We start from the raw sequence: 15689 nt of genomic DNA on the forward strand, positions 1-15689 counted from the left end.
GACACAGGGAGAACGTGCAGACTCTGGACAGTGGGTGCAGGGGAGCCTGTAGACATACTGTACTTGGTATTCTAAAAGGCATTTGACAAGGTGCCACATAAATGGTTATTGCGCAAAGTAAGATCTCATGGCCTTGTGGTAACATATTAGCATGGATAGAAGATTATCGTGCTGACAGAAAACTGGATATGCATAAATGACTTTCTGATTGGCAGGAAGTGATAAGTGAAGTCCCACAGGGGTTTGTGCTGGGACCTCAGCTTTTTACAATTTATATCAATTACTTCGATGAGGGGAGCGAAGTTTGCAGGTGACACAAAGAGAGGTAAAAAAAAGTATGTTGTGAAGATGAAATCGGGAGGTTGCAGATATAGATACTTTGAGTGAGTGGACAGAAATTTGGCAGATGGAGAGCATAACATGGAAAAATGTGAAGCTGTTCACTTTGGCAGGAAGAATAAAAAGGCATAGTCTTACTTAAAGGGAGAACGGCTGCACAAATCTAGATGGGAATTAGGTGTTCTAGTGGATGAGTCTCAAAAGGTTAGTATGCAGGCACAGCAAGAAATCAGGATGCTTAATGGAGGGCAGCACAGTGGTGCAGTGGTTAGCACTGCTACCTCACGGCGCCGAGGACCCAGGTTCGATCCTGACCCCGAGTCACTGTCCATGTGGAGTTTGCACATTCTTCTTGTGTCTCCCACAACCTAAAGATGTGCAGAGTAGATGGATTGGCCATGCTAACTTGCCCTTTAATTGGAAAAAGAATGAACTGGATACTTTAAATTAGAAAAAGATGCTTAGTGGAAAGCTATCCTTTATTACAAGAATTAAACATAAAACTAAGGATGTTATGCTTCAGTTATACAGGGCATAGGTGAGACCACATCTTCACACCGTGGACTTGTTATTTAAGGAAGGATGAAATGTGTTGGAGGCAGTTCAGAGGAGGTTTACTAGATTTGTACCTGGAATGAACAGGTTGTTTTATTGACAGACTGGACTTATTTCCACTGGAGTTTCAAAGAGTGGGGGAAGACTTGATTGAAGGAAATAAGACCCTGAACGATCTTGATGGACGTGGAAAGAATGTTGGTGTGTGACTGAGTCCAGAACAAGGAGGCACTGTTTTAAAATTCGGAGTGGCATTTTAGGACTGAGTTGAGCAGATTTTTTTTCTCAGAACTGGCTGTCTCAGAAGGCGGTGTCATTGAATATTTTTAAGTGGGGGTAAATGGATTATTAGACAAGGGAATCAAAGGTTGGTGGGGTAGATGGGAATGTGGAATTCCAAACACAAAACAGATCAGCCATGATCTTATTAAATGGGAGAGCAGTTCGAAGGGGCTGAATGGCCTACTGCTTTCCCTACGGAGGGGAGGGGGGGGGACATTACCAATCAGATTGTGTGGCCCATGTTCTTCACCGCCCCCTGGTGATAGGAAGACTACTTCACCGCCACCTGGTGATGGGAAGACCACTTCACTGTCCCCTGGTGACGGGAAGACCACTTCACCGCCCCCTGGTATGGGAAGACCACTTCACCGCCCCCTGGTGATGGGACGACCACTTCACCGCCCCCTGGTGATGGGAAGACCACTTCACCGCCCTCGGGTGCTGAGAGGGCGACTGTATTATCAAGCCGTGAGCCAGGCAATACAGACTGTGCTCTTGTGCGCCCTCTGACGCCGGGATGATCGCATTATGATCCAGTGAGTAAGACGGCGCAGGCTGCGGTCGCCTCCTGGTGCCGGGAGGAGCGCGCTGCCGCTTGGACCGACAGTCAGTGTCGGAGGTGCCACGGTGTCGGTTGTGTGTCTGCTGTCCGCGTCCCCTCCCCTGTGTCTGTCCTCGTCTGTGTAATTCAAGTCGATTTTGTTTGTGTGTTGTTTTTTTTTCTCTCCCCACCCCCGGTGTTATTTCATTGCGTGTGAGTCGGGGGTGGGCCGCATGAACAGCCAGGCTGGATCGAACCAGGAAGAGGATTGAGGAATCCAAGGAGAAGATCCGCAGGGAGATCCGCGAGTCCAAGGCCAAGATGTTCACCAAATTCACCAACATCCTGCAGCAGGCGGTGGAGGCGGTGAGTGCCGAACCCCCCCCTCCCGGGCTGGGGGGAGGGGGCATCAAACTGCCCGGTACCCACACCCACCCCGGCCCGCTGCCTTCCACTTTACACCGGGGATCCCACAGAGGCCTAGATTATGCAATTAAATAGAAGCTGGGCTGGCAGTCAGTTAGTTTAATGAAATGGAATAGAATGAACTTGCATTTGTTTACATTCCTGGTGGTGGAGGCAGGAGGGAGGGGGGGGGGGGGGAAATCGGGTCCTGAGGTCATTTGATTTTATTTGGGGAGGTGTCGACCCCCTCCTCCTCCTCCTCCTCCCTGTATCCTGGACTTCGCCCCCTCGTCCACTTTGTGTGACATTCCAGCTGCTGTCTCCTGGGGCAGTCAGTCCCTCCCGCGGCAGCAAATCGGACTGCGACTGCCCCAGTGTTGTTGTCCTGGAAGCAGCTGTTATTCCTGAGGCTGGGTTTGCTTCGGCACTGCCCCCCCCCCCCCCACACTACTCCCTTTCATTGTGTGCAGGAGATGCTTTTGTTTGGGTTATGGCAAAATCCAGCAGCCGGAGGAATGGCAATGATATTCAGGCAAAAAAAACAACTTGTCCTCCCAAAGCACGCTCCGGCATAATCCCGATCAGTTATTTTGGTTTATTTCTACCTGTTTTGTCTATGTGCAAAAGGGCAATGCACCACAAAGTGGAGATTTATTTGAATCTAGCACGCCATGGTTGAGCATGTGAGACGCGCACATATAATATGTTCAACAAAAAGGTGTAAATAGACTAAATGCATTATCAGACAATCAGTGTCTTTTGGAAAGCCCATATATTTGTGCACCGCTTGCAATTAACACATTGTGGGGAGAAATTAAATGTATGTGTCACAAGATTTGAAAGTGAAACTAATGATTTTAACTCTTTTGGTCTTAACAGATCCCACTCATATTTTTCTCTTACTCATTGCTTTCCCCCTCACTTTTGCCATGCAAACTGCTCCAAGACCTGTTACTGTCAACAATAAGTAGCATAGGAAAGTACTGTTTGTCTGTAGATATTTGGAGTTATGGAAAATCGTTTTATTCAGATGTTTTAGGAGTTGTAGCAGTTACAGTCTTGCTTTTTAATTTGTAATATTGGAATATTTGAACTGCAGTAAATTCAAGTTTTGTATTGGTGCAGGTTACGATAGTTATGACTTGTGTTTATCTAGTGCCTTTAACATAGAAAAATGCTCCAGGTGCTTCACAGAGGCATATTCACTAAATTAGGAAGTAGATATTAGGAAGGTTGACCAAACGTTGGTCAGAGAGGTGTGTTTAAGAGATGTAGGGAAGTGGAGATGGAGGATTTATGGACAGATTTCTACACATGGAGTTCAGATGGTGAGTAGGACTCGGGGATGTGGAAAGTTGAAGAATCTGGAATCGGGGGAACTGAGAGTTTGAGAAAAGCTGGGAGATTGTTCTGGAGGTTATTGAGATTGCTGACAAATAATGTAAAGATATATGGCATAATCACACCTTCAATGTTTAGCTGACCTATTTAACTTATCTTGTACTGAAAGGGCATGTTTCTTTTAAATTCATTCATGGGATGTGGGTGACACTGGTAGACCAGCATTTATTGCCCATCCCGAGCTGTGCTGCCTTCTTGAGCCGCTGCAGTTTCTTGAGTTCCAGGATTTTGACCCAGCAACAATGAAGGAATGATGATATATTTTAAAATCAGGATGGTGAATGACCTGGAGCCTTCAGGTGGTGATGTTCCTAGGTATCAGCTGTCTTTGTCCATCTAGATGGTAGTGATCATGGGTTTGGAAGGTGCTGCCGAAGGAGTTTTGGTGAATTCCTGCAGTACATCTTGTGGATGGTACACACTGCTGCTACTGTGCGTCAGTGGTAGAGGGAGTGAATGTTTGTGGAAGGGGTGCCAATCAAACAGGCTGATTTGTCCTGGATAGTGTTGAACTTCTTGGGTGTTGTTGGAGCTGCACTCATTCAGGGAAGTGGTGAGTATTCCATCACCCTCCTAACTTGCACCTTCTGTATGGTGGACAGGCTTTGGGGAGTCAGGAGGTGAGTTACTTGCTGCAGGACTCTTAGCCTCTGACCTGCTCTTGTTGCCACAGTATTTAAATGGCTAGTCCAGTTGAATTTTTGGTCAATGTAGCCCCCAGGTTGGGGAGGGTGGGGGATTCAATGATGGTAATGCTGCTGAATGTCAAGAGGTGATGATTAGATCCTCTCTTATTGGAGATGGTCATTGCCTGGCACTTGTGCGGTAAATACATTTCATGGGCAAGTGTTTCAGCTTTTGAACGGTATATGTTCAGAAACATCTGATTGTTCTGTCCTATTAAGTCAAACTGAGGACTCTGGGTCGAAGTCTAGAAAATCATAAGATTTATTCCCCCCTTTGTCATCAGGATTCTGTATTTTTATGAACTTGCCGGCTGTGTTATTTCTGTTGCTGTGTACTTGATTTTCAAATATATTTTCCAAACAGTAGCACAGTTTTTCTTTGAGAAACTGACATTTGGACTTGGTGGTCATGATGGGGTGCCTCACGAGAGGAATAGGTGAGCCATACTACCATGCCAATGTTTCAGTGTGATATACACTCTGCCAACATTGACATTAGGACCCTGAGTCCTAATTTCAGAAGGACAGTATTAGCTGCTGAAAGAAAAACATTGCGGTTGTTTCACTCAATATTATCTTATGAAAATAAATAATTTTTATAGCACTTTTCAGGTGTCTCAAAGCAATTTACAGCCAATTAAATAGTTTTAAAGTGTAGTATTATGATCTAGGTAAAGACCAGTAACAATTTTCCGAATTGGAATTTTGGATTTCTCCTTTTTGTTTGCGAAAAGAATGAAACCACAGGATTTCACAGGTTAAAACAGAATTGATTTTACTGTACAAGAGTCAAACAAAGTAATGGGCAGCACGGTAGCACAAGTGATTAGCACTGTGGCTTCACAGCACCAGGGTCCCAGGTTCGATTCCCTGCTGGGTCACTGTCTGTGCCGAGTCTGCATGTTCTACCCATGTTTGTGGGAGTTTCCTCCGGGTGCTCCGGTTTCCTCCCACAGTCCAAAGACGTGCAAGTTAGGTGGATGATAAATTGCCCTTAGTGACCAAAAAAGGTTAGGAGGGGTTATTGAGTTACAGGAATAGGGTGGAAGTGAGGGTTTAAGTGGGTCTGTGCAGACTTGATGGGCCAAATGGCCTCCTTCTCCACTGTATGTTCTATATGTCTATGTGTAGACACTAAATTTTGAGTAACCTCCTATACTCTCAAACTCAGAATCAATGTAAGTTAAACATGAGTTAAGAGGCAAATTGCAGTAGATTATAAAGTATAAATTACACATTAAATAGCAGATACAACTCCTACAGATCTTCTGAATTGGCTAAGTAGTTGACTCTGTATATAGGCCTTCAATTTCAGTGACAAAGTCCTTCAAAATGTTGTCTTCCTCACAAAGAAGTTCAGCTCCTGTCCTAGGAGCTAACCTGATCCCCCAACTGACAGCAATGTACAACCAATCTGAGTTCCAGAGGCACTCTGTTCATCAAAAATGGCACATGTTTGAAGATCCTCCTCAACTGGATCTGGATGGTGTAGATCCAATGTTATCTAGTAACAGAGACAGCTGCTGCAACTATATCTTCGCTTAGTCTCACCTTCTGGATCTAGATCTTTCTTGAACTTGCCTCTACTACATCACTCGGATCATCATCTGCTACTCAGTTCAAAGTCAGCTCTGTATATTTTTACATGCTTTCAACCAGGTTCAGTTTCCCTAGAAGTTTTAGTTTCCAATCACGGTTTCAGTGTTAGTTTTGGGCAGGTCAGTTTTAGTTTCCCTTTTCAATTAGGGTCTGTCTCAAAAAATACAAGCTTATGTTCTTAAAAGTAAAGTTTCAGTGCCAGAGAGGCGGGTTGGAAGTAATTATGACTGATTACATTGCTAAACGTTCACTTACACTTGTGCGGACAAGCCCTAACCTTTTCTGGTAAATCTAGTGGACAACAGTTGCATACATGCATGTATTTGATGTATTTCAACTCCCGAGTCTCAACAAGGTACAGACCCATCAGTCTTGCGTCTGTCGTGAGCAAAATATTGGAAAGGATTCTGAGAGGTAGGATTTATGATTATTTGGAAAAACATAGTTTGATTAAAGATCATCAGCATGGCTTTGTGAGGGGCAGGTCATGCCTCACAAGCCTCATTGAATTCTCTGAGGATGTGACGAGACACATTGATGAAGGTCGGGCAGTGGATGTGCTGTATATGGATTTAAGTAAGGTATTTGATAAGGTTCCCCATGGTAGGCTCATTCAGAAAGTTAGGGGGCTTGGGATACAGGGAAATTTGGCTGTCTGGATACAGAATTGGCTGGCCGAAAGAAGACAGCGAGTGGTAGTGGATGGAAAGTATTCCACCTGGAGGTCGGTGACCAGTGATGTCCCGCAGGGATCTGTTCTGGGTCCTCTGCTCTCAGTGGTTTTCATAAATGACTTGGATGAGGAAGTGGAAGGGTGGGTTAGTAAGTTTGCCAATGACACAAAGGTTTAGGGAGTTGTAGATGGTGTTGAGGGCTGTTGCACGATACAACAGGACATTGACAGGATGCAGAACTGGGCTGAGAAGTGGCAGATGGAGTTCACCCTAGATAAATGTGAAGTGATTCATTTTGGAACGTCGAATTTGAATGCTGAATACAGGGTTAAAGGCAGGAATCTTGGACGTGTGAAGGAACAAAGTGTCTTGGGGTCCACATACGTAGATCCCTCAAAGTTGGCAACCAGGTTGATAGGGTTGTTAAGAAGGCATATGGTATGTTGGCTTTCATTAACAGGGGGATTGAGTTTAGGAGCTCAAGGTTTTGCTGCAGCTTTATAAAACCCTAGTTAGATCACACTTGGAATATTGTGTCCAGTTCTGGTTGCCTCATTATAGGAAGGATGTGGATGCTTTGGAGAGGGTACCGAGGAGATTTACCAGGATGCTGCCTGGACTGGGGGACATGTCTTATGAAGAAAGGTTGAGAGAGCTAGTCTCACTGGAGTGAAGAAGGAAGAGAGGTGACTTAATAGAAGTTACAAGGTGATGAAAGCCATGGATAGAGTGGATAGCCAGAGACTTGACCCCAGGGTGGAAATGGCTGTCACGAGGGGACATAATTTTAAGGTGATTGGAGGAAGGTATAGGGGAGATGTCAGTGGTGGGTGCGTGGAATGCACTGCCAGCGGAGGTGGTGGAGTCAGGGTCATTAAGGACTTTAAAGTGACTCTTGGACAGGCACATGGACAGCAGTAAATTGAAGGGGTGTAGGTTAGGTTGATCTTAGATTCGGATAAATGGTCGGCACAACATTGTGGGCCGAAGGGCCTGTACTGTGCTGTACTGTTCTATGTTCTATAATCATAGAATCAATGAATTTACAGTGCAGAAGGAGACCATTCGACCAATTCAGTCTGCACGTGCCTTTAGAAAGAGCATCCCACCTAACCTTTTTTGGATGCTAAGGGCAATTTAGCGTGGCCGATCCACCTAACCTGCACATCTTTGGACTGCGGGGGGAAACCGGAGCACTCGGATGAAACCCACGCAGACACAGGGAGAACATGCAGACTCCACACAGCCAGTGACCCAAGCCGGGAATCGAGCGTGGGACCCTGGAGCTGTGAAGCTACCGTGCCGCCGCCGCCGCCCCCCCCCCCCTTTGTTAGAATTAAGCTTCTGGAGGAGAAAGGCAACTCAACCAGCAACTTTGTGACTTGGGTTTTAAACCGCACGTGTGTGCTGACGCAAAGTTGCTGTCCAATATACTGTTTAATAATGGTGAACATTAATACCATCACCATTATCCCCACTATAAAATCTAGGCTATTTGGGAATTGCATCAGAGATATGTCATGTCATTAAAAAATGGGAACAGAGCTATATCTCTGAAGTATTGCATTCTGTGGTAATTCTCTGGTTTCTCAACTGTTTACCTCCTGTATTTTGTCACTGTTTTTCTAACCTTTAGTCTGGTTATTGTACAGATTATTCAAGACTTTGAACTGCTCTCATAAGTTGAAAACTTGTAGCCTGTCGCCTGATAAAAACATAACCATAGGCAGCTGAAATGTTATTATAAGTTTCAAGTTGCAGTGCCCTTATCATAAATTGTGACACATTGTTTATATTGATGCATCTTCCTTTAAATTTTAACTGAGGGTGATCATTTGTTCTGGAGTATGAAGCTACTGTTAGCAACGCAGTCTCATTTTGCCCTGGCTCAGCAGTTATACGCCTTTGCCTGGTTCTGCCACCTTGCCCATCGAAACTGAAATCACTTGTGACATCCCCAGCACCATATCAGCTAAAATCAACTAACTTTGCACAGTGATCAAAATCTAGGAGCTTGGTCCATATGACTTAGTCCCATATCAGGAGTGCATGTACTGATGGTGAGAACAATTAGTTGGTTTTTTTAAATTGGTGACAAAAACCTTGGCGTGATCTCATTATAAATGCTTGCATGCAAGTCGCCTTGCGACACAAGAGTACTTTGAGCCAAACTGCACTTGCAGTGGATATAATAACTTTGCTGAGGTTGCATCTTGATTTAAAAATATTATTTGCATCGGGATACTATGCCAAATCGGAGTTGAGAGTTTGAATGTTGTATTTTTGGATTGTAAGATTGTTCATGGGTGCTGCAAACATCACAACAAAGCTGTCAGCCAATCTGCTAATATTGTTTTCTATTGCAATGTTTCATTTCAATAAATTAATTTTAATTTAAATGGTTTTAAAGGAGCTGTACATAAAATTGTTTCAGAAAAAAATAATACTTTTTTGCTCATAGATATTGAGGTAGCTATGCTCGTTTTTTTATTTTAACGCAGACTCGTATACCGCAAATTCATTCTCCAAGTCCTTGTGAATATTCCTTGAGAAAACTGATTAGTATGTAAAAAAAAAAAAATGATGTCCGTTTAACTATTGACAGCAGAAATTACAAGTCAAGAGGGCACTCAGTAGGACACACACCTCTACCATGTTGTGTTAGTTCAGCATTATGCCAATTATGCAGCACTTCCTTGAGGCTATTCCCTGGCTTGATGCTCTGTAATGACAGCTGGGGGAAAAAAAACTTTTTTATCAAGAGCTTTTATCTCACTGACAAAGCTGCAGGTCAATCCACATCCAACAACCTGCTCTGAAAATTCCACGCCCGTTTTGACAGCGATGACAAATTGCACCACAACAGCTGCGAAAATCCACAATAGTTTTTAAAAATCAACCACATTCTAAATAAAACAACATAGAACATCCTTTAATAAAAGGCAGCACGGTAATACAGTGGTTAACACTGTGGCTTCACAGCGCCAGGGACTCGATCTCGATTCCCGGCTTGGGTCACTGTCTGTGCGGAGTCTGCACCTTCTCCCCGTGTCTGCGTGGGTTTCCTCTGGGTGCTCCGGTTTCGTCCCACAAGTCTGCAAAGACGTGCTTGTAAGCTGAATTGGACATTCTGAATTCTTCCTCAGTGAACCCGAACAGGCACCGCAGTGTGGCAACGAGGGCATTTTCACAGTAACTTCATTGCAGTGTTAATGTAAGCCTTCTTGTGACAATAATAAAGATTATTATTGTTATAAAAAGTTTTAGATTCCCCAACCAAAGGAACCATCTTGCCTGCATCTGCCTGGTCTATTCCTTTCATTCTACGAGAATAATTGCAGTTTGCAGAGGTGCTTAAATCTTGAGGGAACAAACGCCTAAGAATTTGTTAAAGCTTTCACAGTATTTTCAGCTGAGCATTCAACATTAACACTAACGCTGTACTGAATAGTAATAAGGAGCCATTACTAAAACCTGGCATGTTTTCCCAGTCTGACATAACCTGTATCTCCTCTTAAGTTCTGTGCGAACAGGCTTTAACATCTGATCCTTTGTTAAAACATGCCTATTTTGTACCACTCCTTAAGACTGCTTGGAGAGGACCTGCTGATTCCATCAGGAGGGCTCGTGAATAATTAAAGTTAGTTGGAGAAAGAAAATTAAGAGTCAGATCATGCAGAATTTGAGAGAAAGCGGTAGACCGCATTGTCGCATTTAAAATTTGTTCTAAATATGGTACTGCATATCTAAACCTTGTGTTTTGATAGCTGTGTGACCCATATGGCTAGAGTTTGAAACAAAAGCAGTTTCCTGTTGATTGTTAGTCAATCTGACCGAACAGTGCTGACTGTGTTGCAAATTGATCCCTTTAATTTAGAAAATATATTCCAGTGCAGGTAGAAGCTGCTCCCAATCTGTATTGTCAGATATGCGCTGTATTTCTTTATGATGTGGAGATGCCGGCGTTGGACAGGAATGAGCACAGTAAGAAGTCTTAACACCAGGTTAAAGTCCAACAGGTTTGTTTCGATGTCACTAACTTTCAGAGCGCTGCTCCTTCCTCAGGTGAATGAAGAGGTATGTTCCCGAAACATATATAGCGTTCTCCAAGGCGGCCTTCAGGGCGCGCAACAACGCAGAATCGCCGAGCAGAAGCTTATAGCCAAGTTCCGCACACATGAGTGCGGCCTCAACCGGGACCTGGGATTCATGTCGCATTACATTCATCCCCCACCATCTGGCCTGCAAAATCCTACCAACTGTCCTGGCTTGACGCAATTCACACCTCTTTAACCTGGGGTTACCCCATCTCTGGATCTGTAAAGATTTAATCACCTGCTAATGCTCGCATTCCAAGCATTGTCTGGCATCTTTGAATCTGTCTATATATATGTTTCTGGAACATACCTCTTCATTCACCTGAGGAAGGAGCAGTGCTCCGAAAGCTAGTGATATCGAAACAAACCTGTTGGACTTTAACCTGGTGTTGTAAGACATCTTACTGTATTTTTTTATAACTGAGCTTAATCTTTCCATTTACTGAATCCCATGCACTAACTTCAGGTCATTTTAATCTTTCAAATATCTAGCCTGCCGTAAACAATGTGACATGTTTAACAGGAAAAATAGGACATCAAGACTCTAATTTTTTAAAAAAGTATTTATTAAGATTTTACATTTTTGCAAACAATGCAACTAAATTACCGTGTATTACCGTGGGCAGCACGGTAGCATTGTGGATAGCACAAATGCTTCACAGCTCCAGGGTCCCAGGTTCGATTCCGGCTTGGGTCACTGTCTGTGCGGAGTCTGCACATCCTCCCCGTGTGTGCGTGGGTTTCCTCCGGGTGCTCCGGTTTCCTCCCACAGTCCAAAGATGTGCGGGTTAGGTGGATTGGCCATGCTAAATTGCCCATAGTGTCCAAAATTGCCCTTAGTGTTGGGTGGGGTTACTGGGTTATGGGGATAGGGTGGAGGTGTGGACCTTGGGTGGGGTGCTCTTTCCAAGAGCCGGTGCAGACTCGATGGGCCGAATGGCCTCCTTCTGCACTGTAAATTCTATGACTCTATGAAATAACAAAATAAATACAAATCCGTAAGCAAGGAGAAAAACGGCTCAACACATATAAATATGGAGGAGAACAGGAGAATAACATTATAACCGGCTCGATACAATCACTGGACATCTAAGCCCCACCGGAGACCAGGAGTGAAGCAGGATGAAGCCATGGAAAACATGATAAAATGATGCACATCCTCCCACGATATATCTGCTCGTAATTAGCATGAGAGTTGCGGATAAATTGTCCGTGCCATGGTGTGCACAAATATATATATATCTCGCTCAACTCTAGCAGTACCAAGGCACCAATGACGCATCACTGCCTCCTCTCCTCGGACACCAACAGCGTCAGTATCCATGCAGGAACCAATTACGATTCTTTATACTCACACTTACAAAAGAAAAGAAAATACATGAAAACCCCAGTACTAAAGGGGAGTTTATACCACACAATGCAACTTAACCCCAGCCTCCGGTCTAGTATAGATCCAGCAGAGGGCAGTAGAGCGGAGCTGCTGATTGGCTGTTGCAAGGGAAATTTGCATACCTCCGTTGTGGTCACCCTAACTTGAAGGTGTACCTGAGCTAGAGACCCTAGCTGTTTGAGTGAAGACAAGCATCCAGCAGAGGGCAGTAGAGCGGAGCTGCTAATTGGCTGTTGCAAGGGAAATTTGCATACCTCTGTTGTCACCCTAACTTGAAGGTGGTTTGTGGAGGAGCTGTTGTCAAGTGACGCTTAAACCTGAAACACTTCTTGAGTGTTTACCTCCCTACCACCTCCTCTAACCAACAAAAACAACCGCTGTAAAGATCAAGAGGAAGGCTCGAGGTCAGGTAGAAGTAGAAAGAAGTTGAACCGTGACGCCACAGCCTGCAGGTAAGGGATTGGCTGGTGACTGGTAAGTAGTTTTTATTTTATTTTCCCTCCGGTGTTATCGTGCAGGGCGCAGAGGTTGCTGAGTGAGTGCTTGCTGAGAAGGGGAGTGAATAACAGGTAAGCTCTTTCTTTTTTTTTCTTTTTTTATCAAGAGGGATGACAGGGAAGGTAGTGCAATGTTCCTCCTGCAGAATGTTTGAGGTGAGGGACGCCGACAGTGTCCCTGCTGATTTCATCTGTGGGAAGTGTACCCATCTCCAGCTCCTCCGAAACCGCGTTGGGGAACTGGAGCTGGTTGAACTTCGGATCATTCGGGAGGCAGTGGTGGTCATAGGTAGAAGCCTCAGGGATGTAGTTACTCCGAAGAATAAAGATAGATGGGTGATGGTGGGAGGAAGCAGTCAGTACAGGGATCCCCTGTGGTCGTTCCCCTTAGTAACAAGTGTACCGCTTTGGATACTGTTGGGGGGGGGGGGGGACTTACCAGGGGTAAGCCATGGGGTGCAAGTCTCTGGCACAGAGTCTGTCCGTGTTGCTCAGAAGGGAAGGGGGGAGAGGAGTAGAGCATTAGTCATTGGAAACTCCATAGTTAGGGGGATAGATAGGAGATTCTGTGGGAACGAGAGAGACTCGCGGTTGGTGTGTTGCCTCCCAGGTGCCAGGGTGCGTGATGTCTTAGATCGTGCTTTCGGGATCCTTAAGGGAGAGGGGGAGCAACCCCAAGTCGTGGTCCACATAGATACCAACGACATAGGTAGGAAAAGGGATAGGGATGTAAGGCAGGAATTCGGGGAGCTAGGGTGGAAACTTAAATCCAGGACAAACAGAGTTATTATCTCTGGGTTGTTACCCATGCCACGTGATAGCGAGATGAGGAATAGGGAAAGAGAGGAGTTGAACGCGTGGCTACAGGGATGGTGCAGGAGGGAGGGTTTCAGATTTCTGGATAATTGGGGCTCATTCTGGGGTCGGTGGGACCTCTACAAATGGGATGGTCTACACCTGGACCAGAGGGGTACCAATATCCTGGGGCGGATATTTGCTAATGCTCTTCGGGAGGGTTTAAACTAGTTGAGCAGGGGCCTGGGAACCTGAATTGTAGCACCAGTATACAGGAGGTTGAGGGTAGTGAGGTCATGAGTAAGGTTTTAAAGTTGCAGGAGTGTACCGGCAGGCAGGAAGGTGGTTTAAAGTGTGTCTTCTTCAATGCCAGGAGCATCCGGAATAAGGTGGGTGAACTTGCGGCATGGGTTGGTACCTGGGACTTCGATGTTGTGGCCATTCCGGAGACATGGATAGAGCAGGGACAGGAATGATTGTTGCAGGTGCCGGGGTGTAGATATTTCAGTAAGCTCAGGGAAGGTGGTAAAAGAGTGGGAGGGGTGGCATTGTTAGTCAAGGACAGTATTATGGTGGCAGAAAGGACGTTTGATGGGTACTCGTCGATTGAGGTAGTATGGGCTGAGGTTAGAAACAGGAAAGGAGAGGTCACCCTGTTAGGGGTTTTCTATAGGCCTCCAAAAAGTTCCAGAGATGTAGAGGAAAGGATTGCAAAGATGATTCTGGTTAGGAGCGAAAGCAACAGGGTAGTTATTATGGGGGACTTTAACTTTCCAAATATTGACTGGAAACGCTATAGTTCGAGTACTTCAGATGGGTCCGTTTTTGTCCAATGTGTGCAGGAGGGTTTCCTGACACAGTATGTAGATAGGCCAACGAGAGACGAGGCCGTATTGGATTTGGTACTGGGTAATGAACCAGGACAGGTGTTAGATTTGAAGGTAGGTGAGCACTTTGGTGATAGTGACCACAGTTTGATTACGTTTACTTTAGTGATGGAAAGGGATAGGTATATACCGCAGGGCAACAGTTATATCTGGGGAAAAGGCAATTATGATGCGATGAGGCAAGACTTAGGATGCATCAGATGGAGAGGAAAACTGCAGGGGATGGGCACAATGGAAATGTGGAGCTTGTTCAAGGAACAGCTACTGCGTGTCCTTGATAAGTATGTACCTGTCAGGCAGGGAGGAAGTAGTCGAGCAAGGGAACCGTGGTTTACTAAGGCAGTCGAAACACTTGTCAAGAGGAAGAAGGAGGCTTATGTAAAGATGAGACATGAAGGTTCAGTAAGGGCGCTCGAGAGTTACAAGTTAGCTAGGAAGGACCTAAAGAGAGAGCTAAGAAGAGCCAGGAGGGGACATGAGAAGTCTTTGGCAGGTAGGATCAAGGATAACCCTAAAGCTTTCTATAGATATGTCAGGAATAAAAGAATGACTAGGGTAAGAGTAGGGCCAGTCAAGAACAGTAGTGGGAATTTGTGCTTGGAGTCCGAGGAGATAGGAGAAGTGCTAAATGAATATTTTTTGTCAGTATTCACACAGGAAAAAGACAATGTTGTCGAGGAGAATACTGAAATTCAGGCTCCTAGACTAGAAGGGCTTGAGGTTTATAAGGAGGAGGTGTTAACAATTCTGGAAAGGGTGAAAATAGATAAGTCCCCTGGGCCGGATGGGATTTATCCTAGGATTCTCTGGGAAGCTAGGGAGGAGATTGCTGAGCCTTTGGCTTTGATCTTTAAGTCACCTTTGTCAACCGGAATAGTGCCAGAAGACTGGAGGATAGCAAATGTTGTCCCCTTGTTCAAGAAGGGGAATAGAGACAACCCAGGTAACTATAGACCAGTGAACCTTACTTCTGTTGTGGGCAAAATCTTGGAAAGGTTTATAAGAGATAGGGTGTATAATCATCTGGAAAAGAATAATTTGATTAGACATAGTCAACACGGTTTCGTGAAGGGTAGGTCGTGCCTCACAAACCTTATTGAGTTCTTTGAGAAGGTGACCAAACAGGTGGATGTGGGTAAAGCAGTTGATGTGGTGTGTATGGATTTCAGTAAAGCGTTTGATAAGGTTCCCCATGGTAGGCTACTACAGAAAATACAGAAGCATGGGATTCAGGGAGATTTAGCAGTTTGGATCAGAAATTGGCTAGCTGGAAGAAGACAAAGGGTGGTGGTTGATGGGAAGTGTTCAGACTGGAGTCCAGTTACTAGCGGTGTACCACAAGGATCTGTTTTGGGGCCACTGCTGTTTGTCATTTTTATAACTGACCTGGAGGAGGGTGTAGAAGGACGGGTGAGTAAATTTGCAGATGACACAAAAGTCGGTGGAGTTGTGGACAGTGCGGAAGGATGTTACAAGTTACAGAGGGACATAGATAAGCTGCAGTGCTGGGCTGAGAGGTGGAAAATGGAGTTTAATGTAGA

At 44.9% G+C, this 15689-nt stretch overlaps 1 protein-coding gene across 3 annotated transcripts in view; it reads left to right on the plus strand.

Moving 5' to 3' along the window:
* Nucleotides 1-1692: 1692 nt before the first annotated feature.
* Nucleotides 1693-15689, plus strand: part of fhip2a (FHF complex subunit HOOK interacting protein 2) — a 103070-nt gene continuing 89073 nt past the window's right edge. The window contains exon 1 of one of the 3 annotated variants that reach the window (XM_072479456.1): nt 1693-1712. Coding sequence is in view for 2 of the 3 variants with exons in the window: in XM_072479454.1 (XP_072335555.1) it covers nt 2039-2083 (45 nt within the window). In the remaining variant the exon portion in view is untranslated. Of the gene's footprint in view, nt 1713-1769; nt 2084-15689 lie in introns of those variants that run through there. The other 2 variants (XM_072479454.1, XM_072479455.1) reach the window with 2 other exon arrangements.

The sequence above is a fragment of the Scyliorhinus torazame genome, chromosome 16, assembly GCF_047496885.1.
Source record: "Scyliorhinus torazame isolate Kashiwa2021f chromosome 16, sScyTor2.1, whole genome shotgun sequence".
In the NCBI taxonomy this organism is placed as follows: domain Eukaryota; kingdom Metazoa; phylum Chordata; class Chondrichthyes; order Carcharhiniformes; family Scyliorhinidae; genus Scyliorhinus; species Scyliorhinus torazame.